The 26,007-nt window shown below is 39.5% G+C and overlaps 1 protein-coding gene across 1 annotated transcript in view; it reads left to right on the forward strand.

Moving 5' to 3' along the window:
* Positions 1-26,007, forward strand: part of LOC121194233 (receptor tyrosine-protein kinase erbB-4-like) — a 290,604-nt gene that overhangs the window by 131,652 nt on the left and 132,945 nt on the right. The window contains exon 2 of the mRNA XM_041056962.1: positions 4,540-4,691. Within this exon, the coding sequence (XP_040912896.1) occupies positions 4,540-4,691 (152 nt within the window). The remainder of the gene's footprint in view (positions 1-4,539; positions 4,692-26,007) is intronic.

The following is a 26,007-nucleotide window of genomic DNA, read 5'->3' on the forward strand; positions in this document are numbered from 1 at the left end:
CCAACATTTAAACATTTTTTGGTTTGTTTTTATGTAAAGAACCCACTGTTTGCATTCCCTCTATAGCTGACTGTAGTGATTCTGTCAGGGAGAGTGATGGATGCATTGTGGTCTTGTCTGGTGGTTGTCTTTTGGAGACACATGGGAGCTGCATGGAAACCATTAAAACCCAGCTATCTATCCCTCAGAAAGTTTGTGACTGATTTGTGAGAGAAAGATAGATGGATGGAGAACATTCTCACAGGAAATAGAGCTTAGTGCTGCTTCTCCACTCACATAGAGGTAAACTTCAAACAACTATCTCGCTTCTATCTATTTGGTGCTTGAAAAAAGTTTTGGTTGCTGATAAATAAATTTTGTCTTATCCACACTCCACTCTTTTGGTCTCCATTTGAAAACTAATGAGAGGATAAAGAAGTCTAATCATACGTTCACTGTCAACGTCAAAAAAATGCAAAAATTCCTCTCTAGACGATATAAATTGAGCCAATTTGAATTTCAACCCATTGGCTCATAATCTGCTCATTAATTACATATGTTGGAAAATCCTGAATTATTGTGATTCATTGCCTTAATCCATCACTTCTGAGATGAAATTCCCTGAAAGCAAATTAAATCAATTTACTCACACAGCCTCTCTCTCTCTCTTTATGTATATATGTCAGGGAGAGTATATATATATATATATAAAATCCATCAAGCAGATAAGCGAGAACAGCTGTAAGTTTTAAACATTATGAAGATTCATCTCTTCTTGTGGTCTATTCTTGCATCTGAAGCACTATGCTAAACAGTCAACAACTCAGGGTCCTATAGTATGTCCTCCTCAGTAAGCAGGTCGCACCAATATAATGAGCAGAAACTGTGTTTTATACAACCCTTGCTGTGATATACAGGTTCAGATGTAACATATTGAGCATGAAGACAAATGGATTCTATCATGCAGCAAGAGGGAGAAAATACATCCTGAGGTCTGTTATTTACACCCAGCCCACATTCATAGACATATCACCAGTAGGATCACCAAGCTTTGCAGTAAACCTTCAACAGTTCGCACTTCCTCTATATACACTCTACACAGCACAGATGGTTTTGTTGTGGTTCACTTGGCACTCAGCACCATCTCAGGCTCATGCAGAGCTATAGGATTTCATAGTGTTTCATTAGAAATCACACATGGGAAAAAAATATAGACTTCACATAACACCAGACAGGTTTCAAAAGTCAGCGGGCTTAGTGAAGGCATGCTTGGGGAAGCAAATGGGTATAAAAAAAAGTAAATTTCACTAGACATCACATGCCACAATGGCCCTTTCCTCTGATCTCAGTGCCCTGCCCCAAGGGTGCAATAACAGTTTATTACACCTATCCTCACTTTATGACCCCCTCTACCCTCCATCCCGCTCCCCTCAAGCCCACGCTAACTGTTATTGAAAACACCCAGGTCTGCCATATATCATTCCTGAGCAGCACGTTATGCTATGTGTAACCTAGCTAATCACCAGTAGCTCGTGCGAATATTGTCCAGGTCACATTGGAATAGTTCCACTCATCTAATATCTGCTTAGATGTGGAAGTGTTTAAACACAATCCCATTTGTCTTTACAGCTGGTGTTGCCTTGAGGCTGAATCCTCATTTCCTCATATGTATCTGTGGTGTAATGACGGGGAGTAAATAGGAAATGGAATTGAAAGATTTTGCCACAGAGAGCCTGTGTGGAGAAAAGGGGTAAATGAGTTTGGCCTAGTTTATTGTTGGCTGAGAGGATAGAGTACAAACACTCAGGCTGAATTGAGGGAGATATAAGGTGTAAAAAGGAAAGCATAGTGTATAGTAGTGTGTACAGGGGATCTTGAATTAAAATGCAAAGCATCAGTAAAGATCTTTCAGGGTGGAGGTGTTCAGAGAGAGAGGTACCAGCTCATGGGTGACAATGTCGCAAGACTCAGGGATATATCCGTCTCCTCTCCATCACACTGATGGCTCCTCTGTCATCAAGCATGAGGAGGGTGGAGGTGGGAGACACCACACCACCATGACAATACAAATGAAACTAAATTATAATGCTTCAAAGGACAACGCAAAGAACAAATGCCAGTGTCCATATCGTTAAGTTGGTCGCAATTCAGTAGGTTTACAAAAGATACATAGGAGAACAGTTAGAGGGCATGTATTGCTGTGAATGTGGCTCATGTTATAAGTCCAGTAGGGGACACTTCTGGTCAATAAAGGCATCCATGTGATAAGCAAGAACTTCAGAAGTTGCAGGGGGTTGACTGACTGTTGTTTTGGCTTGAAGACAGATCTGTTTGATTCCACACAGACTTAAGACTTTGGGACATGTTCCATGCACATTTTTCTCAGTCTGTGTCCATGTATTCATATGTGTGCATGTGTGTCTTCATGCCAGTGGCGTCGTTAGCTTGGATGATTTGGGGCTTTAGCCCCAAATGTTTTGAGCTTTACTCCAAATATCTTTGATCCTGAAAAAGGGAGGCATTTTAGTGTATCGAAGCCATGGGAAGACTTTGTGGCAGAGTGGAATTTTACTTGCAGCATCAGAGGAGGGGGCAGTAATCTGACACTGCATATGGGAGGAAGGTGCATAAAGGCTTTTCCATGGTAACAGTCATAGAGGCAGGTATACAGGCATGAAAAGTATGGTGGGAAAAAATAAACAATCTAGTCTCCTTGGCTACTTCAAGATGAAAAATGAAAGTCCATAGTAAAGTGTTTCTACTAAACAATGAAAGAAACTATTCTGATGTTCAAAAACAAAGCTGTGTTAAAGAAATAAATTCTATTCCCTATAACTATATAACTGAAGTATAACTATACCACCCTAAGCCAGGCAGCACTCAGAGATTTGTCTGAGGAGTGCAGGTTGTGTTATATGAACTTCTGCTCCTTGGTTTGCTCAGCTAGAGCTTTATGATTCCACCCTCTAAGAAGTAAAGACGAACTCTGTATTAAAATCAGTCAGTCAGAAAATGATTAAACACAATCACAAGTATTACAGTTTTACAGGGAGCAAAAGTTGAGACAGTAACTATAAAACAGATAAGAAAAAAACAAGAAAAAAGAAGATAATGAAATGAAGAATCTGGTATGAAAGAATGAAAGAACCAATAAAGAAGGATTGACAAATGAGAAATTGACCACAACAAGAGCACAAAAATATGAGACAAAAAACAAAATACTAAAAAAAAATTAAAAGGCAATTATTGATATGGCAGAGAGTTGGAAGACTGGCAAGATGCATATAATAACTGTTGCGAAAGGTAGCTAGTAAAGCACCAAACAAATGTACTTAAATGAAAACTGGGGAATGTACTTCAGGTTGAAGAAAGAGGGGAAGGAATTTGCCAGCAGCACATTGTCTGTTTAAAAAACAGAGATTAGAGATGAAAGAGTTAAAATCAACAGCAGTGGACATTGAAAAAAAAATTAGATACACACAGAAAATGGCAACAACCTGAAGAAAATAGAAGCTGCCTGAATAGGTGTATGAAATTGCAATAAAGAATACAGGATGGGAGGAGAGGAGAAAGGGCAAGAAGAAATAGAGGGAGAGAGACTAGTGCCAACAGGAAGACAGAAGTAATAATAAAGTGTCAGAAAACATCCATGCAGAGACAGAAAAGGAGAAAGGACAGATGGGAACAAACCCAGAGGTGAGCCATTTTCTTACGGCAACAGATCAACTATGTGATCAACTGTAGGGTAGAAGCGGGCTTAATGAAATAACTGTGTGTGTAAGAGTGTTGACTCATTATAAATGCACTTTTTTTAACCATTTTATTTAACCACTTCCGATTATTTATTGTAGCTGTAGATATAAACTCCCCAACCAACCCATGCTTACCTTCCTCCCAAAAACATGATAAGCCCCAGGCAATCGACTTAGCCCCTAATCTTTGCAGTTGCTACAAACGCCCCTGCTTCATGCTAGACTAGGCAGCACCAGCTGATTGGGCAGATGGCTTGTGTCGTCATGTGGTGTGGGTGGGGGTGATGGGTGGAAATGGTTCTGTTTAATTACTTGTCAAGTGAGCAACCCAGCTAGCTGCTAAAGAGCTCTCATCTGTCCCGAGTGCCCCGAGGGGAGATGTAAGGTGGGCTTGGGGTGCAGTGAGGTCCAGTGGCTTCCTAGTCCTACATGCCCAGGCCAGCTAAGCAGGTGCTGCAGCTCACTGTCTATGGATTGATGCTTGCACTACATTCTCTTTGAATATTTTTATTTATTTATTTATTTATTTATTGCAGCAGTGGTTTTGGCACACTAAAATACAAACCAACTATTTTTCTTGGTAGTCTTTGAACACTACATTCAAAATATGAGAAAATCTTATCAAGGTGACCCACACTGTGATGTTTACAGTCAGTGTTCAATCTGTTTTCTTAGTCACAACTGTGGGAAAATAAAGCTGGATCTTTTTAGTCTTTTTTTTCTAGTTTTCTAAACTACGCTCAGCTTTATCTAATATAGCTGTATTAACACTGTCTCATCCCCTTGTCCCTGTGTCTTATTTTCCTAGTATGTGCTGGTACAGAGAACAAGCTGAGCACACTGTCGGACCTGGAGCAGCAGTACCGCACACTGAGGAAATACTACGAGAACTGTGAAGTCGTAATGGGCAACCTCGAGATCACGAGCATCGACCGCAGTCGGGACCTCACCTTCCTCAGAGTAAGGACTAGAAAAGCTTTCTTTATTAACTGAAATTAGTCAACTCTCAATTAATTGCTGACGTCCCTTGTGAGCCCGCTGCCGAAAGCACAACTGCATTTAGGAATTGAGCTTTCAGTGGTGCTTCACATTTCTCTAGGAGTTGCTTCATATTTCTCTAAATGGTACAAACACATCAGTGCCCCACATATTTCAGTAAAAATTCAATCACTCCACATCCATGGTCTTGTGTCAGGAAGTATTTGAAAAATGGTAGGCCTTGTACAAGCAGATTAGATGGCAAATGCAAATTTTAGGTTTTCCAATATTTCTCATAATTTGTTAATGGTAATTACTGTAATTTCTTCAATGTGTATGGCTTTCAGTACATGATAATGACCATCCATACATCCACATCTCTGTTTGTGCCAGTAATTGTCCAAAATTGAGTAAAAAGTTGGGAATGTGAACTTTTTAATCACCATTTTCTCCTTCGACCTTGTTGGTTCAGATCTTTCTCCACCAATCAGCATTCAGATTAGTGTCGACGTAGCCAATGATAAGCAAGAAGAAAAGTTGTTCTAATCAGGGGTAATCAGGCTTCCTCTCTTCTCAGAGTGTCTAACTGATTGTGTGCTCGCACCATTGTGGTCTGAGTCAGAGAACAATCAAAATTCAAATAACTTAATCTGGCAAATCCTTTTTGATTAATCCTGAGTCACTGACAGAAAAGGAAAAGTCTTGTGGTGCTGAACAAGAATCCCTTTCTGAAAACGTGGAGATATTTATGAACAGTTTTTAAAATCACCTTATTCCTTGACAGAACACCTGAGCCGCCTGATTCAGGCTGCTTAAGAGAGGTATGTAGTTGAGGAAGTGCATGTTCCTTGTGCAAGGGGGCTGAGGTGGAATTGCTTACATGAATGCTTACTTTCATTTTGTTTTGATGGACACACACAAACACAGTGGCAGATGATGACAGCCCCCAGCCTTTTGGGGGCCCAAGCAGTAATAGTGTGATAATGAAAGGTTAGAAGGAGGTTACTAGAAATTTGCAGGAGAACAGCCTGTTTTATTTTTTTGGCAAAATCAGCTACTACTCTTGACCTTTGTTGGCCCTCCACTGCTCAGGAACATCACCTAGACTATCCTGGCTGCAGTGTTTACTTCTAACTCCATCCAACTCCAACTGATTCCTGTTTTTCTAGGGGGCTGGGGAGCTGCTCCCCTGGTGTTAAGCTACAGTGCTGACTGTATTAATAGGCTGATATTGCTGTGAGAATGAACTGGGCTACAGAGGCTTTGCAGGGAAGGCAGTCCCCCAACAAGGCAAGCTGTGTTTTCATATTTTACTGTTTACAACAATGATTTAAAGTTAATATGGCAAAATGATTTGTTTACATCAGGTAAAAGTAATGGGGTAGCTCGTCTCCTCTTGTGTATGTAGTTTGTGTGGACCAGAAAATCAAGATTGATCAAGGCAGCGAAACAAAACAGAGTCATTACGTGTTCTACATTGTGCAGAGCAATGCTGACAACCCCCACCCCCCGTGACACAAAACAAAACCAAGATGATATTAAGAAAGAGGGAGCAATGGATGGTAAAGTGCTACCATTAGACTCCTGCAGAGGTAATAGGCCCCACAGACTTAGATGAAAATAGATTGTTTTTGGGGGGGGTTGCATTTCAAAAGCCTGTGATCATTGCTTAACTACACAGAACCAATTTCTGACTCCCACTTTTGTTTAGGTTTACCTTTGACATCGTGTCACCTGTACAAGCAATACTACACAAATGTTATATTTACAGGTCGAGGTTAAAGGAGCTTTTGACTACAGTCTCCCCTTTACCTGCGTACTTCTACATTACACTACCACTCATTTACAAAACAGCTCCCTGTGGCACCAGCATGCCAGGTTCCTCCACCTTTCCATGGTTGGCAATTAACATGGGTTAATTGAAGATGCTAATTAAGAACACAGGGTGCCAAACAGCAAGGGAGCACAAGGGCAGGGCACAGTATGTATTTTTAGGGAATATTATTATTATTATGATAAAACACATTAATAACATGCTTCCCCAGGGAGGGAAAGACTTCACCTTGAGGAAGAGAAGAGGGGAAGGAGTGAAGAAAAAACTATTGTGCAGCAGCTTACCATACCACCTGTCTCTAGGAGGTGATTGAAACTGATGCCTGTGCATTGGCTCCTTCTTTTCAAGATAGTCAAGAGATTGATGGCTGCCTCCCAAAACCCCTCAAACAGCTTTAGCAGTAAATAGAGTCCATCTTCCAAACTGCCTCCACGACAGATGAATCAAAGCGCGCACAGTGATTAATAACTGCATTTCAGCACTGAAGCTTTCTCCCATGCCCTCACATATTGGCGTTCAAACCAGGAGCGCAGCAGTGAGCTTTAACCACCCGCAGTGTTTACATCGTCAATGCCTAAATCATTCCTAAATCCATATTCTGATTCCTCTGAATCTTTCTCCCACATTATAAACAGAACATGCATTTGCATCATGAGTGACTGCACATCAAGAAAATGAAATGACAAGTTGTACCCAGCTCAACGTATTCCAGTGTGACTTTTCATTTATGTGAATGGGACACAGAGGAAAGCAAACACGCACTTTTGCGTCTCTCTTTTCCCTCATATCACTTTCTTGTGTGCACTCATAAACAGATCTGTGATTATGAAATATTAATTTTTCCCTCTCCTCCTTCTTCCCAGTCTCAGTAGGAACCCACAGTCACACAGTCAAATCAGATTGTTTGTCTTGCCATTGCAACCATTAGTAAACATGTAATTCCTTCAATTCCTTCTGTCCCCGCAGTTGTGATTAAATTGTGGAATTGTTTACAAATCGAAATATTTAAGATTTCCGAAAGACCTTGTGTAATAGAATGTAAAACGAGAGGAATATTGACAATAAACACTTCATACTCAGAATTTTTGTTACTGACACACCTTTAAAGATAAGGTTACATTTCCTTGGCCTTTATCTCCCTTTATCTTGTTCTGCCTTGCAACATATTAATCAGTTTCTCTTTTTCCACTCAGCTGCTTTTTCTCTTTTTATAATTTTCATTAAAGCATCTTGCCTTACAAGTAAATGACCTAGAAAAAAGATCTTAGAAATGTCTTTCAATATAATGCACAACCACAAACTATATGAAGTGTTTTCTTATAGGATTGTATTTCTCTGTATAGGCCTTTGTATTTTTTTGATCTCTTGTTAGATGCAGCATTTTAAGTGTGTAACAAAAGCAGCTGTTTTTGGTTGCATTTTTATTCAGATGGCTCATGCCATCCAAATAACAACAATTACAACACTTACATACTAAAGGGGGCTTGTAGGAAATGAGGGTGGTGGTCTGTTAATGTGGCCCTCAATGACACTTGTGTGAAGTGGTCTCTTGACCCTGCGCTTGTTCAAAACACTCCCAGCTGTCATAGTGATGTGTACCAGATGGAAACCACTTTGACTGCACCAGTGCGCTGGAGTAACAGAGTGCGCAGGAGTCTCTGTTACTGATTAGAGGTTAAAAATGTCTGGTTACTTTAGTTAGCAAGAGCGCTGACTTCACAGTCAGAAATTAATATCTGCATGTCAACAATTCTTCTCAATCTGTCTAATTCAATATTTTTTCTGTGGAACAGGAGAGATTAGCTCAGACAGAGAAAATGGAGGCAGCAGAAGTGTCCTCCTTCTTTGCACTTTCAGTCCCTGTTGTCTTAACCCTGCTGTTAATAGGGTTTGGAGTTGAGCAAACTTTTTGCTAAAAGGAATCACTTTCTCACATGAAACAGCCCATACAAGTATTTTAAAATGAGCATGTAGGGCCAAGAGTGCAGAAGGTCTAACCTGAGCTGTTATTCTATGCTGTAATGTTAATATCAACCGCAGAGGCCACGATCAGATGTTTTGTTATTCTGCTCTCGCTATATCAGGTATATTATACCACAAGGTTTACATCAAGTTCATCAAGTTTGCAACCTAAATGTTATACAGAGGAAGATGTATTGATGGAAGAAACATTGCTTCTACTCAAACTTGCAAAATTGATTTTTTTGGTAACTTATCAGCAGAAACAGGTTATAAAGACAACACTGACATATCACCATTAAGTTAATATGGGGAACTTCATGGCAAACTTTTGCTTACTGACACATCCAGCAGTTATAGAGCATCAATATTCATTTGGAGTAGTGTTTCTGGCTACTTGATGAATATAAGCCCAATATTTAGCTTAGTTTATAGTTTCTGGCAGATCCTAAGGGAAATATCTGGCTCTTCATCTGCTAAATGCTGCACTGTGTTTACCAGCTGGTTGCTAACTTTGTCTGACTGTTGTTTGGTGTTGAGCAAGTAGTATACAGTGGACTTTTAGAGCTTTTTCGCTGAAAACTGCTGCCTGATGCAGCCACAAAATGGCCTTATTAGAGCGGTGAGAGCGAATCAAAACAGTAGGTTGTGGGCCAGACAGTTAAACAATGATCTGAAACGCACTATAAAGCTCTGTAAAGCAGAAGAGAGCTGCTGATTTAGGTGATAATCTCTGTGGGTTCATTGCTGCTCGCAACTCTTTTGCATTTTTGCATTGTTTTCATGTTGTCATTTGATATATTGATATGATACAAATTTTAATTGTAGCCACTTTAAAGAAGAACATTAGGAGCCCAATTCTGACAAAGAAGATATATAGAAGATATATCTTAAGTTGAATTTACTTAGGCTGCTTTTTGTCCCTTCAGATTTTTTTTCTTTTTTTTTCCCTGAAACTAGCAGCCATTAAAAGCCTCTGTTGGTGGGTTATCCCCGAAACAGCAGGGAATAAACATTAACAGTCGATGAGTCTAACTGCTGCATCACTTTAGGTTTAAATCTCACTTGGTAAAGCATAGGTTCGCCTTGCCAGAGGAGGTGGACTGACCATCTGTGTCTGTGGGCAACAACCATCTGAAAACCCTGCTGCAGAATGACCAGCTGGCACTTGTACTTGGTGCCTGCATGTGTGCGTGTGCGTGTGTGTGTACGTGTGTGTGACTCGGTCATAAATTCATGACAGATCATCAGCCCATCTTTCTTGTCTCACAGGTTTTATTTCAATATACTCCGCCTTTCAAACTTTAAGCCAGGCTTACAGTGACAGACTGATTGCTAGTTCATAAATTTTGACTTCAGTCGACCTAACAAATTAACTTTATGCTGCCCTTGGGTGCCTGACAACCTGTGTAACCTGAACTGATTTAAAAAAAGAAAAAAACAAGGAACACAAGTTATGACAGATCATTATAACAGCAGCTGATTGTAAGATGCTGGACACAATAAAAGCAACACCAGTGACTGTCAGAAGCAGAGGGTACCTCTCTGAAGCTCATAACATTTCTTTTTTTTATTTTTTTTTATGAAACTCAACAAGAATATTGAGTCTAGTCTTTGCTGTGAAGAGTTACTACCCTTTATTATACAGGGATTAATTGGATATTTAAAAAGTTTTTATTAAAAAATGTGCATAAAAGTTAAAAGTAATACAAAGTATAAGTACAGTGCCTGGCGATTCCTATTACTGCTGTCACCTATTCAATTACCACTTGATGGGTCATCAGTACAAAAGATACATATGAGGTTGCTTTCAGTTGTTATTTCCCATAGCATTTGAAGGCAGCATGTATTCCTGCACTCCATCCCCATCTTCTGATATCTTTCTTCTTCCTTCTTCTTGAATGGCATATTTGTCCCTCAGGCGCCATCGGTGCCCTCCCCAGCTTCCTAATTTTTGATGCACTGTTAGATGAGTGCAGATTACGCTGGCCCCCTGCTCCTCTGCAAACTCCTTCAATATTAATGAAGACTGATGAAGTGCAAGGGAGCCCCTGTCTTTCAGCCTCGACCTAGATTGGATTGACAATTGCAATTAGCGTCCCCTCAAGTTCATTTCCATCACTTTAATTTGACACGAAGAAGGACAGTGTGGGGTGGGAAGCGAGACCATTGAGAGAAAGAAATCCTGAGGAGAAAGGTTAGAGAGGGAAAATGGGGTGAAAGAGTTTAACCAGGAACTAGTTTGAAAGCTAGAAATCAGAGAGGAAGAAGACAAAGGACATTAAAGAGCCCCTAGAAATCTTTTACTCACTGACACAATATTTTCTGCAGCTTACTTTTTATACCCGCTTACTTTTTGTCACGTACAGTAGCAGCCATAGGGAGGTCTATACTAGTCAAATACACCTTAAAACCTTTAAAACATCAAACCAACCCATGGTTGGTTACTATCTCCTATGAGATCCAGATTTTTTTTTTTCAGTGTTACCGCCTTATAGCAGTATTTTCCATGTTTCCATGTTCCATGTTTCCATGTGTCCATGTTTCCTTTCTCACTTGCAAAATGGTTTTGGTTCTCAGTGCATGTGCAAGAAAGAAAGACAGTGTGTGAGATACAGGGACAGCCCCTCCTGAAAATGAATGATTCTCCATCCTTTTTCCAGAAAAGTAGCAGTAGATAGCCAGAGGTTGATGATGTGTCATGTTCTATTTCTGTATACGCTTTTATGTGTGTGTACGTGCGTATATGTGTGAGACTGTGTGAGTGTTATTGTAAATGATATGAAAACTTTCTCTTTGCTGTAGTGACAGTCATTTTAAACCCACCTTCCTTCAAATTGACCGGAGCAATTGGTTATATTTGTGTCTGCAAGTGTGAAGTTTGTGTGTGTGTGTGTGTGTATTTGTAATCGTATGCTAGGTTAAAACTCTTTTTGTTTGACTGACAGATACATTTTCTTGTTCCCATTCCCACCCTTGGTCAGCCAATATCATTTCCTTCCCCTGTCTTTTTCGAAATGATCTGGACTGATAGAGCAATGAAACAAGAATAAGCAAGACAAGTTAAATGTCTGCGTGTTTGACAGAAACAAAAAACTTTCCTCTACTTGCCTCTATTTACTATCCCTTAAATGTTAATTAAGCATCCTGCCACTGCAGAAGCACACTGCATCCACTAAAGAGTTATTTTTTTATGCTAAGATATTATGATTATGAGAAAACACCTCCATTTGTTCCCTTTGTTGAGTGAAATACATTTATTCACAGTCCAATGAATTGAAGTGTTTTCAGTGAGCAGGAATGGCAAAGAACAATTGTGTTAATAGACTGTAGAGTGACCAGAGGTGCAACATGGTTCAAATTCATTTCAGTATTGTTCTGTAAAATTTTCCAGCATTTTCTCTCCAATATACCTCATCAATTTAGCACTTATGCAGGCAGATCTTCATCCCTACCCCAGTAATAATTATAGTCACAATTACTCACTGGTCTTCCTGTAATTTAAATTTCATCCAGAGTGACATCCTTATACTTTAAAGGTGAATCACTTGAGTGAATAACTTTTTTTTTTTTTTTCATCTGAGGGGCTGTTTGTCTTTGTGCTTTTTTTTCTATTTTTAAAATAACCTCTGTGTTAAATCTGGGAATTTGGGAACCAACATGACAACAGAAAAATTTAAAACCATCAGGAGTGAGTGATTATCAAATGGGTAGCTGTAATTTCAGCTACAGGTAGGTACTGGTATTCTCTTTAGACCCTATATGTGTTTACATTAAAAGTATGCTGAATTAGCTATTAGAAGTTCCCCTTTGCAGTGCACCTATGTATGTACAACCATAACTGGATTATTTTGATACTGAACAAAACTTAAAAACCTGATGACTCTCAGACAAGTTCAGAAGCATCTTTCTGTGATGTCTAAGCAGAGTTGTGGTTGTTTATTTGCGATGGACACTGGAGATTATGATATCCCCAGGAAGTTTTACACTGAATCTAAAATGTGGTATCCTGTCTTCATGTTAATATTTATGCTATGTTTCAGAGAAGGCATATGATTTTTGACTCAAATTCACCTCACTCAGTATCTTTGCCTCACGTCTCTCCCTCCACACCTCCCCCACAGCTCTCCAGTGCCCCCCTAGGGAGACATTTGTCTTTCTTTTGGCTCTGTCCTGTGGAATGTCCATGTCTATTGCAGACCATATTCTATAATACCTGGTGGTTAAATTGCCGTCCTGAACAGTCAGTGCACCCCATTTAAGTCAAACATTTTTTAGTTTGTAGAGATCTCAGGCTATTAAAATTTCTTCCACAGCAGACCTCAAACATTCACAATAAAACTAATTGTTTGAGTTTACCTGACATTGCATACTGCCTGAAAATGTCATGTCAGTGTAATTTGGAGTGCTGAATTGTAAGCACGCTTACCAGCTAATAATATAGACAGAGAGGCATTTTATGTCCTCAGTACCTTTGTAAATTCTGTGAAGCAGGCATCCATTCTGGTAATATTTTTTTTCTTTGTATTTTCCTGTGCCTTCAGAGAGCTTTACTACCCAGCCACTATTTCTGTCTATGTGTATATTATGTCCACAGAATAATATTTCTTTAGTGGAGGTACAGGATGTTTGTCCCTGATGTGCATTGTTTCTTATATTTTAGGAAGAAACTGTTCTATGTTGAATTGTGTAGAGAGAATATAATACTGTATCTAAGTTATCCCACCAGAATTATCCTACTGGAAAGCACAGTTTGCAGCAAAATGTTGGGATTTCACAGTCTGCACTTGGACACAAAGACTGACAGCCACAAAAAGCAATATGGGACTATTCAGATGTTTGTAGTTCAAGAATTCTACTTGACCATTTTTAATAAGCAGCAGTAGCTTCTAGTCACTCTGTGATCATGTAGTGGGGTTTTTTAAACAGCTGGGAAAACTGTGAAAACTAGACATGATCAGAGGATGCAGCGGCATTGGGGCAAGTTTTTAAAATCATGTTTTCTTGGAATAGACAGCGCAGCAGATGCATGAGACTTTTTCACTACACTGTGCATGCATGCATTGACACACACACATACACACACCAAAGGTAGAGATGATAGTATTTATTGTAACAGAGCAGTCCCAGACTGAATAGAGAGGCAGTGGAGAGGAGAAGCTGAACCGGGGTGTGACAATAGCCCACCCTGTATCTGTGATACCTTTCAAACTTCATATCTGCCTCCCTCTGCAGCCTGCCCAAAAAACAGGTGAATGCTATAGACCTTCTCAGGAGGATCGAAATCAATTTCCACCCACTGTGACTTAGAAGAGGGAGTCCTTTTCAAGAATGGCTGTTGTTAGGGCTTAGATGGCAGACTCCATCCTCCTCATTAACAGCACCATATTGATAACAGCATTTGTTGAAAACAGCCACTAGCACATCTAATCCTCTCTGGCTTTATTTAGGACCCCACCCCTAACACACATTTTATATGGATTCTACCTGTGCTGGTGAGTCTGCGCATGATAATGCAAGACCTTGTGAATTTGATTTATCCAGTCTGAGTAGTGAGACTCTTCTTGCCTTCTTTTTCCATTGTTTCTAAACTTTGAAAACCGTAGCCATTTTGCTCCCAGCCTGTGAGTTTCTTTTAGATATGATTTCGATTTCTGGTGATATTTGTTCGGTCCGTGTTCGGTGGTCTGCATCATAAGCATTTGTCTGATTTCACTGAATTGTTTGATGATGAGAGATAAAAGGACAGAGACAGGGTGTTGGATTCAGAGGCCCTTTTTGAGCTTGGTGTGTGTATATATATATAAAGCCAAATCAAAAACAATCTTTTTTAGAAATTTAAAAATCTAAATTTCTCACCTCACAGACCTGGGTTCCAAAGTGGAAAATGATGTTAAAGTTTGGCAGATGTATATCCAGTCTTTAAAAATAATGAAGTACTCCACTGGAGACTGGTAGGTGCTTTAGATTTATTTTGATTTATTTTGCACACCACTTTTTGTTTTTAAGATTAATTGAATTATTTCTCATGTGATTTAAAGGCATGATAAGACCTTATATAATCCATCCCTATTGCCAGTGAAGAACATTGATTTCAGATGTTTCTGCAAAACCCTGGATTTATGTTCAATGATAATGTTTTAGTTTACACCAGATACCAGTGTTTTACAATTTACTCATTGGTTATATTTAAGGAAAAAAAACGTGTTATAAAAGTAATATGATAGAAATCATCCAATATGGACATCATTTCATAACCCTGATGTCCAATACATAAGCTATACTTTTCACTCTAGCAAATTTCTGTGACTCCCCACATTTGCATTCAAACCCTGCATCTCAACCACCCTGTATTGCTGCTGATTCCCATTAAAAAGAGCAACACACATTCATCATGTTACTTGATTACTTATTTACTGACAATCCCCTTCTTGCTCTGGCTTTACTTCTCTTTTCTTTAGAAATGCTATTGTGGCTTCCTTTTGCGTTTCCATCCTTGCTTCCTGCTGACCGACCCCCACTCCCACCCTTCCAGCTCTCCTTGCGCTAACTAGTCAGTGTTTGAATAAAAACTCATTAGGATTACATAGCCATTTAGCTAAGTGACACAGGGTATAATTGTACCATCCATCAATTGCTGTGTAATAACACACTCGGAGGAGCTAAATGTTGATTAGCCCTCAGCCAATTTCACCAGTGGGTTTCGGGAATAAATAGCCAGAGGAGCTTGGAGGGGGTGAGGGGTGCCGAGTGGCCTCGGAGGGTGTTGCGGTCAGGGGAGCTGACCCATGCAAGCCAAATTAACTTGGAAGGGATGAAAACAAAGTGACAAAGACAGGCAAAGTATCACTTTCTGTCCCTAGCTATTGGCCTTTTTGTCTGGCTCTGTCTGGCTGTCACCCACCCACACTTATCGCACTGAACATCTTGCACCATGAACAAAGATCTGGACAACACAGGATGATTTCTGAACGTAAGCCACTTATCCCTGATAATGCTCAGTTTCTGTAAAGTGTACTAACAAAATAAGTTTATTTTATCTTTGTTAAAATGTAGAGGTGCTCAAATTCTTCAATATCTGTTCCCATTGGAGACAGCCACTAAGCACAGAGGATGAGCAGAAAAGCCAAGGACCATGTTTAAGCTTTTCAGAAAGACTAATGATAGAAAATTCTGATGAGAAAATTCATAGTTACGAAAGGAGAAGAACGAGAACTTTGGCCGCCTTAAGTTCAAAACACATTTACATTTTTAATTGTTCTTGAAATGATCATCTCGTTGGTCATGTCATTGCATTGTAAGAAAATACATGCCCTGCAGTCGCTGTGGTATTTAATATTTAAGGCATAGAAAGTACTGTAAATGAGTGAATTAAGTATGGCTCAACATCTGTCAATATTGACTGTCAGGAACATGACACATCAAGTTATCAACTTTTTAAGACTACTCCATGCTAAATGACATCAGATGCTGAGAGAGACAGTTAGTGAGTCAGTGTACTCTCAGCAGAGTGCTGGCTCATGGCTGTCTCTGAGGTTCTTACCCTTCTTATTTCACCCTAGGGTCACAAATCATCGTCTTTCGTCATCATCTTCCTACACAAACTCTGAGGCTATGATCATGGATCACTATCCAGCCACGCTGCAACACTCATTACACGCAAAAGCCAACTGCACAATACCATTTATTCTGTTTCTGCTTTTATGTATTTCACTTTTTTTCCTTTTCACTTTTTTCAGTTTTACCATCAATGTACACAATCCTTCCAATATAATTTGTTCAACTCTGCTACACTTAACTATGGTCCTGACTGTGCTAGAATGCATTACAATATTGAATTAATGTAGAGATGCAACTCAATCCTAAATTCCAAGGATCCTCTACAACCGCCTCTTTCCATACTGTCTCAGAATCCAGTCACTACAAATCATTAACTAATTCATCAACCAACTGATAGATCTGCTGGCTGGACAAAGCTTATGTTCATGTCCTTGGTGGGCATTTTGATCAATCAGTGTGTGCAGGACTTGCTTTGGACTAAGCAGGGGGCAAATCAGGGATTCATTATTGTGACTGAAGTAGAGACAACGCCTACCATAGTTAAGCCTAGCGTCTCGTAGACCCAATCGGTGGGAGACTCCATTGTTCCTACTATCTCTTCTCCAAAAGTACTGCTGTCTCATTTGAGGAGGAACCACAAAAGAAACCAAAAAGTCTCCTATTAGAACGCAAGACACAAATGTGGCAGAGGTGGCGTGGGAGGAAAAGTTTTTTTGTTCTATTCAGAGTGATTCTGACTTCCTCCAAAGAGATGACAGAATAACTTAATTGCTCATTGAGTTGATGACACTGTTTTATGCTGATAATATCCCATTGCCTGACGGTGTCATAGTGTAGATAAAGGGACAGCAAAGGAGATGGGAAGGAGTAGAGAAGGGGTGAATGGGAAAAAAAAGAAACATAAAGAAACTGTGCTATAGCTAGAGAATAAGAAAGAGAATCTCTTTTAGAATAATTGCAGCTTTTACCATGAAATGAATGCATTGTGAGGAGCTAACAGTGCCAACTCCACCCATGCGAGCCATCATGTCTTTATCACTAATGGACCAGTGACTACTACTGTAATTACATAGGCTTTTGTCTAGCTCTGTGCACAACTATCTGGGAAGCAAAAATTGGTCTGACATTTACGGCTCTTTCATTGACATCTACAGTATATGAGCAAGTTTTTAAAAAAAAAATAGAAGCGAGCAAAAAGAGATGTGGTAATGAAAAGACAGAGAAAGAGCGTGACAAAGAGACTGAAATAGTGGGAAAGTTGAATGAAGATACATGTTGGGACAGTGGTTTGGATAATTTGCCAGGATGCTGATATTTACAGATATTCCAGATAGAGTCAGTCAGTGTTGTTCCCATCTGATATGGATACAATGCATTTAGATTAGATAACTTTGGCACATGTCTCTTGAGGTTTGGAGTGTTGTCTTTTTTTTTTTTTTTTTCGCCTTTTCCAAAACCAAAAATATTTAAGCAAAATTCTAAACAGTGGATATAACTGTACATGTGTCTTTTCCAATGTAAGTCTCCATGGCTGGCTAAACCAGGTTACTACCTGCAGGAGCAACCTAGTATTACATCCAAGGCCAAGGGTTAGATAACAAAACCATAATGTTGGAACTCAGTGGAAGGACCCATGGAAGCTGGTTCTGATGAAAACTGGAGATGAATGGGGTGCAGGAGGGTTGCATTGATCTGACACTGAAATGACAGCTGACAGCAGCAGAGAAAGAAATTGTTTTACACTCAAAAAAAGTTTGACAACAACATGATTGGCAAAATTTGATTAATGTAAAGAGTGAATGCCTTGACTCAGCTGATCAAGTTGGAAACGGGAAAAGAGAGAGAGAGAGAGAGAGAGAGAAAATGTCAACAAGCATGAAGACAGTCTTCCTGATTGAACTTTTGCTGACATCCCTATCTAGTTAGACAAACCATCTTTCAACTACAAGGTCTGATCAGAGTATCAGGATGGCAAGCCCTGGCCCTTATGACGTACTGTTGAGCATGACACTGAACCCCAACCACCTCCACATGCTGTCAGGCTTAGACCTTTCTAGAGCAGGAGAAATAGAGCTAAGTGCATTAGTATGAATAAATGTAAAAACCTTGCATTCCAGGGGGCCCGCTTGAAACCACAGAGGATCCTGCCTCAGCTCTGACTTCTGGCTATAAACTAGTTAGCTTCTACATCATGAAGTACTGTAGTTATTCAAACAGGAGATGTCCATTAAAACAGTTAAAATATTCATAATTTTTTACTCAGGCAACAACACCCAACTTGCTCCCCTATGTTCTGTCTTCTCAAGAATAAACTCCCCAACACCCACATAAGCTCACAATGACTTATGCATGCATATACACACAGCTGTGTAGTATGTTACAGCAGTTTCTGTCTCTGTAGGGCAGAAAAACATTGCACAAAAAGCAAAGAATTACTCTTTTTCTGCCTTTCAACTAGATAACTTCACTTTTAAAAAGTTCCCTCCAAATTGCAAAAAAAAATCTTTTCACCATGATTTGTATGTTTTGTCCTTTCTTTCTCTAACTTCATTAAAATTATTATTAGTTATTAACTAACATGTTTAGGTTAATTGACTGCCATCCCCAAATTCTTTTGGAAATATGTTGAAATAGCTGGTATAGGGAGGTTCTTCTCCATGGACAGCATGTGAACGCATTGACGCACAATCACTCTGTATTTTATTATGCATAATTGCGACACATAATCACTGTAGTTTTTGTCATAGCGCTTCTGGTTGTTGTCTTCCTTCTGCAGTATTGAAAGTCCATCCATATTGTAAGAACAGAGTTTTGTTTGTGCAGACGCAGTATGTCACTTTTATTGCTGATCGTGATCTGCAAGCTACACTCACTTCAGTTCACAGGGTTCTGCTCTGATTCCACCATAACACTTCAACATCTTAATTAAACATGATTGTTATCTGGGTTTGTTTCATTCTTAGAAATGCTGATAGGTCTGGCTGCCAAATAAAACTCCACGGGCTGGATACACACAACTCTCTTGCTGTGTGTGTGTTTGTGTGTGTGTGTGTGTGTGTGTGTGTGTGTGTGTGTGTGTGTGTGTGTGTGTGTGTGTGTGTGTGAGAGAGAGAGAGAGAGAGAGAGAGAGAGAGAGAGAGAGAGAGAGAGAGAGAGAGAGAGAGAAAAAGAGACAGAGAGGACAGACAAGTGGGTCAGAAAACTGATTCCTTAGTTCCCTGTGGAGAGAGCAAGACCTTTATCTTCAATTTCAGAGATTTCCTCTGTGGTCAGAATAAGAGGCCACGTCACCTATTTCTTTTCCTCTCTTATACTTCTTTTATTGGGCCATCACTTAACTCAGACAAGATATAAAGAGGGCATTTAGCCACATTGTCTGGTCTGACATATTATTTGCACTTTCCCTTCTATTCTTTCATCTACCTTCTTTGTCCAAACTGCTTTTGTCCAAATCATTAGTCTCTGTTGTTTGGACTTCTTAATGGTGTTGATGGTTTGCCATGTTGCTTTTGTACTTTCCACAAAGAGGCTTTTTATAGAAATTAGACCCAGACTACCTCAGTAGCAGATACTCCTAGGTTCAAAGTGCCAACGTGTGATGACGTTACCTCATAGTGACTTTCTTTATGGAGTATGCATTTGTCTTGATCTCATATTCATGTGCAGTCAATTAACTGATGTTTCTAATGTACTATACTGTACATTTGCCACATAGTATGATGAGCAGCCTGCAAAACATGAACGAACAAGTTTGCGAGTGAGCTACCTTCCAGTTCCATGAAGTCCTTATTATCTAAAAGAAACTTTTCACTTACTCTAAAGACATGATGTGCAGCATATTTGAGTAGAAGCAGAAGGACGACACCCCAGCTCAAAGTAGTCTGTAATTACCTCAGGTTTTCTGTTTGCAGCCCTATAAGAAATCTCATTGACTCTATAAAACAGCATTTTTTGCTGCTTTTCATCTGCATAACACAATGCAATGCAATGCAATCCACTCAATGCTTCAGGAAAAACCCTAAAACCCCAAATAGAAAGCACCTTAGTTTTCACAACTGAAGTGTACCAAGTGGAACTGCTGTTACAATGATCCTGTGTAGAGACAGTGACTATATAGGCAAATATTACGTGACTGGAATAGAGTTAAGTCAAATCAAGTTTTATAGTCATTGTTTAAAAAGACAAGTTTAAAAACAATGAAATGCTGTTTGTAAAGCATAAGGATAACACTCTTTTTCCTTCTTAGACTTTAACATATAATCTACACAAAACCACCAACTTTTTAAATTCTACCATGATTTCTATGCAGGTTGTGCCCAAGTGCAAAACAAGGGAGATACATAAATTCCCAGACTGAGACCTCACCTTAACACGGCCACTGCTTCTTCGTCTCCTGTCCTCCTAAATTTATAGAGCCGCGAGGCCCATCAACCTTTATTAGCTAATAATGCTGTTAGGGCCATTAAGCATGGCCGAGGCTCCCCCACAGCAACATTTAAAAGTCTCACTGGGGTACTAGTGGAAAGCTGAAGTAACAGGGCTGCTGTATGACAACCCCCTGCACCAAAGTGTCTGACTAGACTTCTAATTTGACAGTGCTAAGCCCAGCATAGCACTCCCCGAGGGTGATTGGTATGTCACTTAAATCCAGCCAAAAGGCAAAAAAATGACTCTTCGTCATCTGCTAATATAAGTCATTTTGTGATGTCTGGGATTTTAGGTTTTTCTCCTTGTTGGGATTTCACAGGTTTATTATTAACAGTATGGTTTCATTTCAGTTAAGGAGCAATAATACTGTTTAATACTGTTTTCATGCTGCAAACTTCTAGGAAGAAAGATTTTGACCCACCTGGGACTTCTGAACTGTCTGACTTGTACAGTGGTGAGAGTGAAACACACCAGCACTGTCATTCTTTCATTCAGGGATCATTTCTCAGCACCTAGTGGAATGCACTGAAGGTTTCTTGAAGATGCCTGGACTTCAGTTTGAGAATGACAGTTTCCTGTGTTTCTCCTTTAAAATGCCCTGTCCAAATAGAAAGTAAATGTGCCCCATGGAGAGGAGGCTGTAGATGATTTTTTGCTCTTTAGATTGCCACGCTGAAATAAGCAGTGAAGGGCTCAATGGAGTACTGTATGGTTATTCCCATGGCCATGGGTGTTGTTGTTGTTGTTGTTGTTGTGTTGTGCTCGGTCCAAACTCTTAGAGAATGGTTAGGGGATGGCCGCCGTAGATCAAAGCAGAAATATAATCAACTGTGAGGGAGAGAGAGCCCTCTATTTTATCTTCTCTCCTTGCTCAGGGCTGAAAACAGACTGTTGTTGAACTGAAAGTTGATAAAGGGAAAAAGAACTGTACAGTGTATGTTCTCCACTTGTTTTGTAAGTAAAAATGGAACACATGGTCTGTTTTGATGAGTCACACGGACAGCACTCAGTTGCTGGAAATATGAGATTTATTTTTACAGTGTGCAGTAAACATGAGGAGTCCATACTGAGCCACTTTCTAACCAAGTATGTAGCCTTTTTAATAGTGTTGGATCAAGTTGTTGTCTAGGAGGAAGAAAAGCTTTCTGAATCGCTAAAAATATCAGTTTCATTGTTCATTTCTGTATAGTTTATTGAATAGAACAAGTCTCACTGTCACTATCACAACACAGACACACAGATTGGTGGATGAGTTATGTTGTTGTGGATCTCTCTAAGGGAAAATCCATACTGGAGCAATCACACTTAAGTGACTCTGCAATTAAGGTATTTGTGCCTCAACAGTGAAGGAAAAGTTTACCCATGAGGCCTAGTGCCTTTATCTTTCATATCCCATAATCTTAGGATAGCACTCAAAGTCAGAGAGCATTAGGATGAAAACATCACCAATCTAGCAGTAAAGGTCTTATGCATATTACAAACTGTATGAAGAGATACAATCCAATACACATCTTATATGTGTATTTTCTGAAAAAAACAGGGAATCACAGAAATTCATGTAGTCATACAAGAGAAAATGCTCCGGAATGACAAACATGCAACTTAACAAACAAGCACACACATACAAACTTTGATAAAGTCTATGACTAAAGTATGATTTTTTGCCAGTTGAGGTTAATTACTAGCTTAAAAATGTGACACAAGTTGCAGCTGATTCTCAGTTCTTCTGATCCTGCAGGCAAAAAAAAAGATGGCACTATAAACTGCTATCCCTGTCAGTAAAATGGAAACATCATGTTTATGTTAACAATTCAGTCATGCTATTACCAAAAGGATACCAAATAGTCAAGACACATCCAGAGTTTGGTGATAAATATGAGAATATACACTATGATGACTATTAAATAATTATGAAGACAGTAAATTCTCTGTTATTGTACACAATGTAAAATTGTATCACGGAATCAATGAAAAATTTCAGTAGGGTGCAGAATCCTCTTCTACAGGTCAAAAACTTAAAAGCACCAATGGGACTTGGTTCACAGGCCTGATTAAGGAGCTAACCATGGGCTACATGGATCTAGGACTACCTCCCACCCCAACACCCTCCTCCCACACACCAGCTCATAGTAGGGGAGCGTGGGGAAGTGATTATTCTTGGATTAAGACTTGCCTTGCCACCGATATGTGCGGCATAATTGAATAATGGAAGCCTCACCCGAACAGTCCCAATGCAGACAGGCCTCCCAGCCTTGTCAGATTGGCACAATATTAACCATGACACAGGCGTAACCAGGCCGGTAATTAATGCACTGAATCAATTACAAATTAGTCCATTTGGAGAATTCCCCACAGGAGTCCACTCATTACCAGTGCTCTGATGGAGTCGCAATTCCTCCTCATGGGAAGGGGTGTCACTCCACTGTTCTCCTTTTCTATCTGTCTTTATCTCTCATCTCAAGGTAGGATGCAGACAACAAATGGAGGATGAAATCGATGCTGCCTGCTGCTTGGCATTGCATTGCAAATTAAAATGTCACCTGCACAACATCGGATTCCTGGTAATGTCCAACTAGAGATGAATGTGAAGCAAGCTGAAGTTAAAGAAGGAACCTTTAGTAGGCTAGCTAATGAATGTCATTAACTAGCAGATTTTATTTTATATAGATAACCTTCACATGTAGCATTAAAAGCAGTTTGGCAATTCTAATACTTGGCCATTATTGACTTTTAATTTTGTACTTATCAATCAACATGCAAGGCTACAATCTTGCAAGGCTACTTTTGTTCCAGATATCCAGTGGTAGTAATCATTTACATTGGCTACAGACCTGGAGACCTGTATTGTTGTTGTGCAATGCTCCAAAATAGTTTCAGATCAAGTGCAATGGATAAATTAGAGGAATTAATAAAGCACACCTTAAATAAACAGGTACTAAAAGGAGGTGGTAATGTGAAGAATATGGCTCTCTTCTCACTCAGTATTGATGGTTCTCATAGCATAAGGTGAACACCACACTATTCATTTTCCTGCCAAAGGTGAAAGTCAGTCTTAATGACAGAGGGCTTCTGAGCTCAATTCAGGAACTGTCAGGGAGGTGAAATGGGAAAGTGCTGCCATGATGAGAGACAGTGAGAGAAACTGTGTGTGTGTGTGTGTGTGTGTGTGTGTGTGTGTGTGTGTGTGTGTGTGTGTGTGTGTGTGTGTGTGTGTGTGTGTGTGTGTGTGTGTGTGTGTGTGTGGTTTCCATTTGCCTGCCCACAAGCCCTTGAAAAGAGAGGAGTATTCAGGGTAAACAAAATAAATTTAAAAAAAGAAAGACCTGATCTACCCTGCACATGAAGGACAGTATTGTATGTTTTGTTGTGCAGGTGAGTTTTGACTCAGTATGGCTTAAACCCAAATTATTTTCCACCACTTTTTAAAATGCATTTTACAAGGATAGCAAAGTCATCTTGAAATTTCAAGGGAGGAATCTGATTAAGGGCAATAAAAGTAGCAGCAGACTACAGTGCCATTTTATGGAGCAATCCTCTTATATCAGTGTCAGTGACTGCTAGGTCCCAGTTAAGGAAAACCAAAAACTGGTTCTGCCTGAAATGTGAGTAAACCCAGTGAACACCTATTGTAGATGTGAGTCGCTTTTTGATTGAGAAAACAAAAGAAAAACTAAAGAGTGTTGTCGTGACTCAAAATGTAGCTAAACTCATCTAGCACATCCTGCTCCCACTTGTATTTCATTGAAAAGGTAATCTTCTGCATTTGACTCATTCTGACATTTCACTAATTTTTACGGTGATGAATAGTCCTGAATTACTTTTAAAGGCTAAATCAAACATTGTCAGAAGCTAAGTGCTTTGATTTTATTTCATTATTAGAACATATTTTGGAATTGTTTTTCAGTTTCTAAGTTGTAGTCATCTCTGTGACTTGTTTAGTTAAAAACTCTCTAGTCATTTTTTATTTTTGTGGAATTCCAACCCCTCTAATTGAACCAAAACAACAATTTGTGTGTGTGTGTGTGTGTGTGTGTACTATTTAACTTTTAAACGTCAAAAAGTACCAAAATCCCCAAATCCTCCAGTAGGTGCCACCGTAGGCAACGACAAGGCGTTTATCATCAGTTCAGCATTATTTAGCATTATCAGCAAGTACCCAAATGTAAAAACTTCATTGCAAGTTGAAGAAACACATCTTTTTGCTTCTTCAGTTAGGTATTTTAGCAAAAACTTAAAGAGTTCCTACCATGTTAATGAATGTCACATTCATTTGCTTCATATTAGTTGGTTAACAATTTGTGAGTGCACATCTGAGAAGGAGAGAAATACTTTCAGTGTGTTGAGTAGAAAGAGAGAAAACAATGGATTGAACAAGGAAGAAAAGAGAAAAGGGAGAAAGACAAGATGCATGTATTCTCTTAATTACCGTATTAGTAAATCAATAGGAGCTGTGCCATGCTTCATTGTCTGGGCTGTGACCACGGGAGAGGAGTTAAACAAGCTAAGAGGCATCAGTCAGGAAATGCTGGCAAAAAAAATGTCATCCCCCTTCGATCTGTGACCACTGCACACCCACCCACAGCTCTCCCATTATCCATATTTATAATCACACCTTTTACCTTAGAAATTAGAGGCAGAAACTAGAAGAAAGATCCTCTCATTTTTCAATGAATTTAAGTGACTGCAGGCATCACTGCCCATCAGAATCACAACCTGATCTGCAGAATGTAGACAAACTGTAGATTATAACCATTCTGAGGTATCATACTTGCTTCCATAAACAATGTATTTAATACACTGTGTAGTAGCACTGAGCAGTATGAATCTATTCAAAGACAGTGAAGAGATTACAATCTTTATGGTATGAATGCATCTCTCTTTGTCTGTGTGTGTGTGTGTGTGTGTGTGTGTGTGTGTGTGTGTGTGTGCTAGACTTGAGTGACTTTCTATTGGTTCACTTAGGTGGCCTACAGATGTCACTATAGTTGATAGAACCACAGGTGGCAACGCTGAGAAGAAGGTAGCCTTTTCTGAAACATTCCAGTGGAGCCAGATGTTTGGGAAATATGCAATGCGAATGGGAAACATCCCATCCAACCTCATTAGTTTGTGCAGCAGCTGTCTGTTCCTGTGGCAAGGATTGAGCAAGTTCTGTAAGGATTTTTGATATAAAATACAATAACACATGAAAAGGTCATTGAATGAAAATGAGTAAAAATATATATATATTGTAATTCAGATATACTCCTCAGTAATTGCTGTTAGATGTGTCACTTTACTACCTGTATTTTCTCAGAAGGCTAGAATCCCAGTGAATCATCTCCTGTAAATAGGAGCTATGCCAAATAAAATGATGCACTCTAATAGTTTTCCAAGAGAGCCTGAACTCTGAATTAACATGGGTGACCCCACTCCCATTGGGATAGTTGATATTCATACATTAGGTATTAGGTTCTATTCTTTTGTCCACTTCTGTGTGCTAACACAGTTCTCTCCTTATTCTGCTTTTTTTCCTGT

Source organism: Toxotes jaculatrix, chromosome 15, assembly GCF_017976425.1.
Source record: "Toxotes jaculatrix isolate fToxJac2 chromosome 15, fToxJac2.pri, whole genome shotgun sequence".
Taxonomy (NCBI): domain Eukaryota; kingdom Metazoa; phylum Chordata; class Actinopteri; family Toxotidae; genus Toxotes; species Toxotes jaculatrix.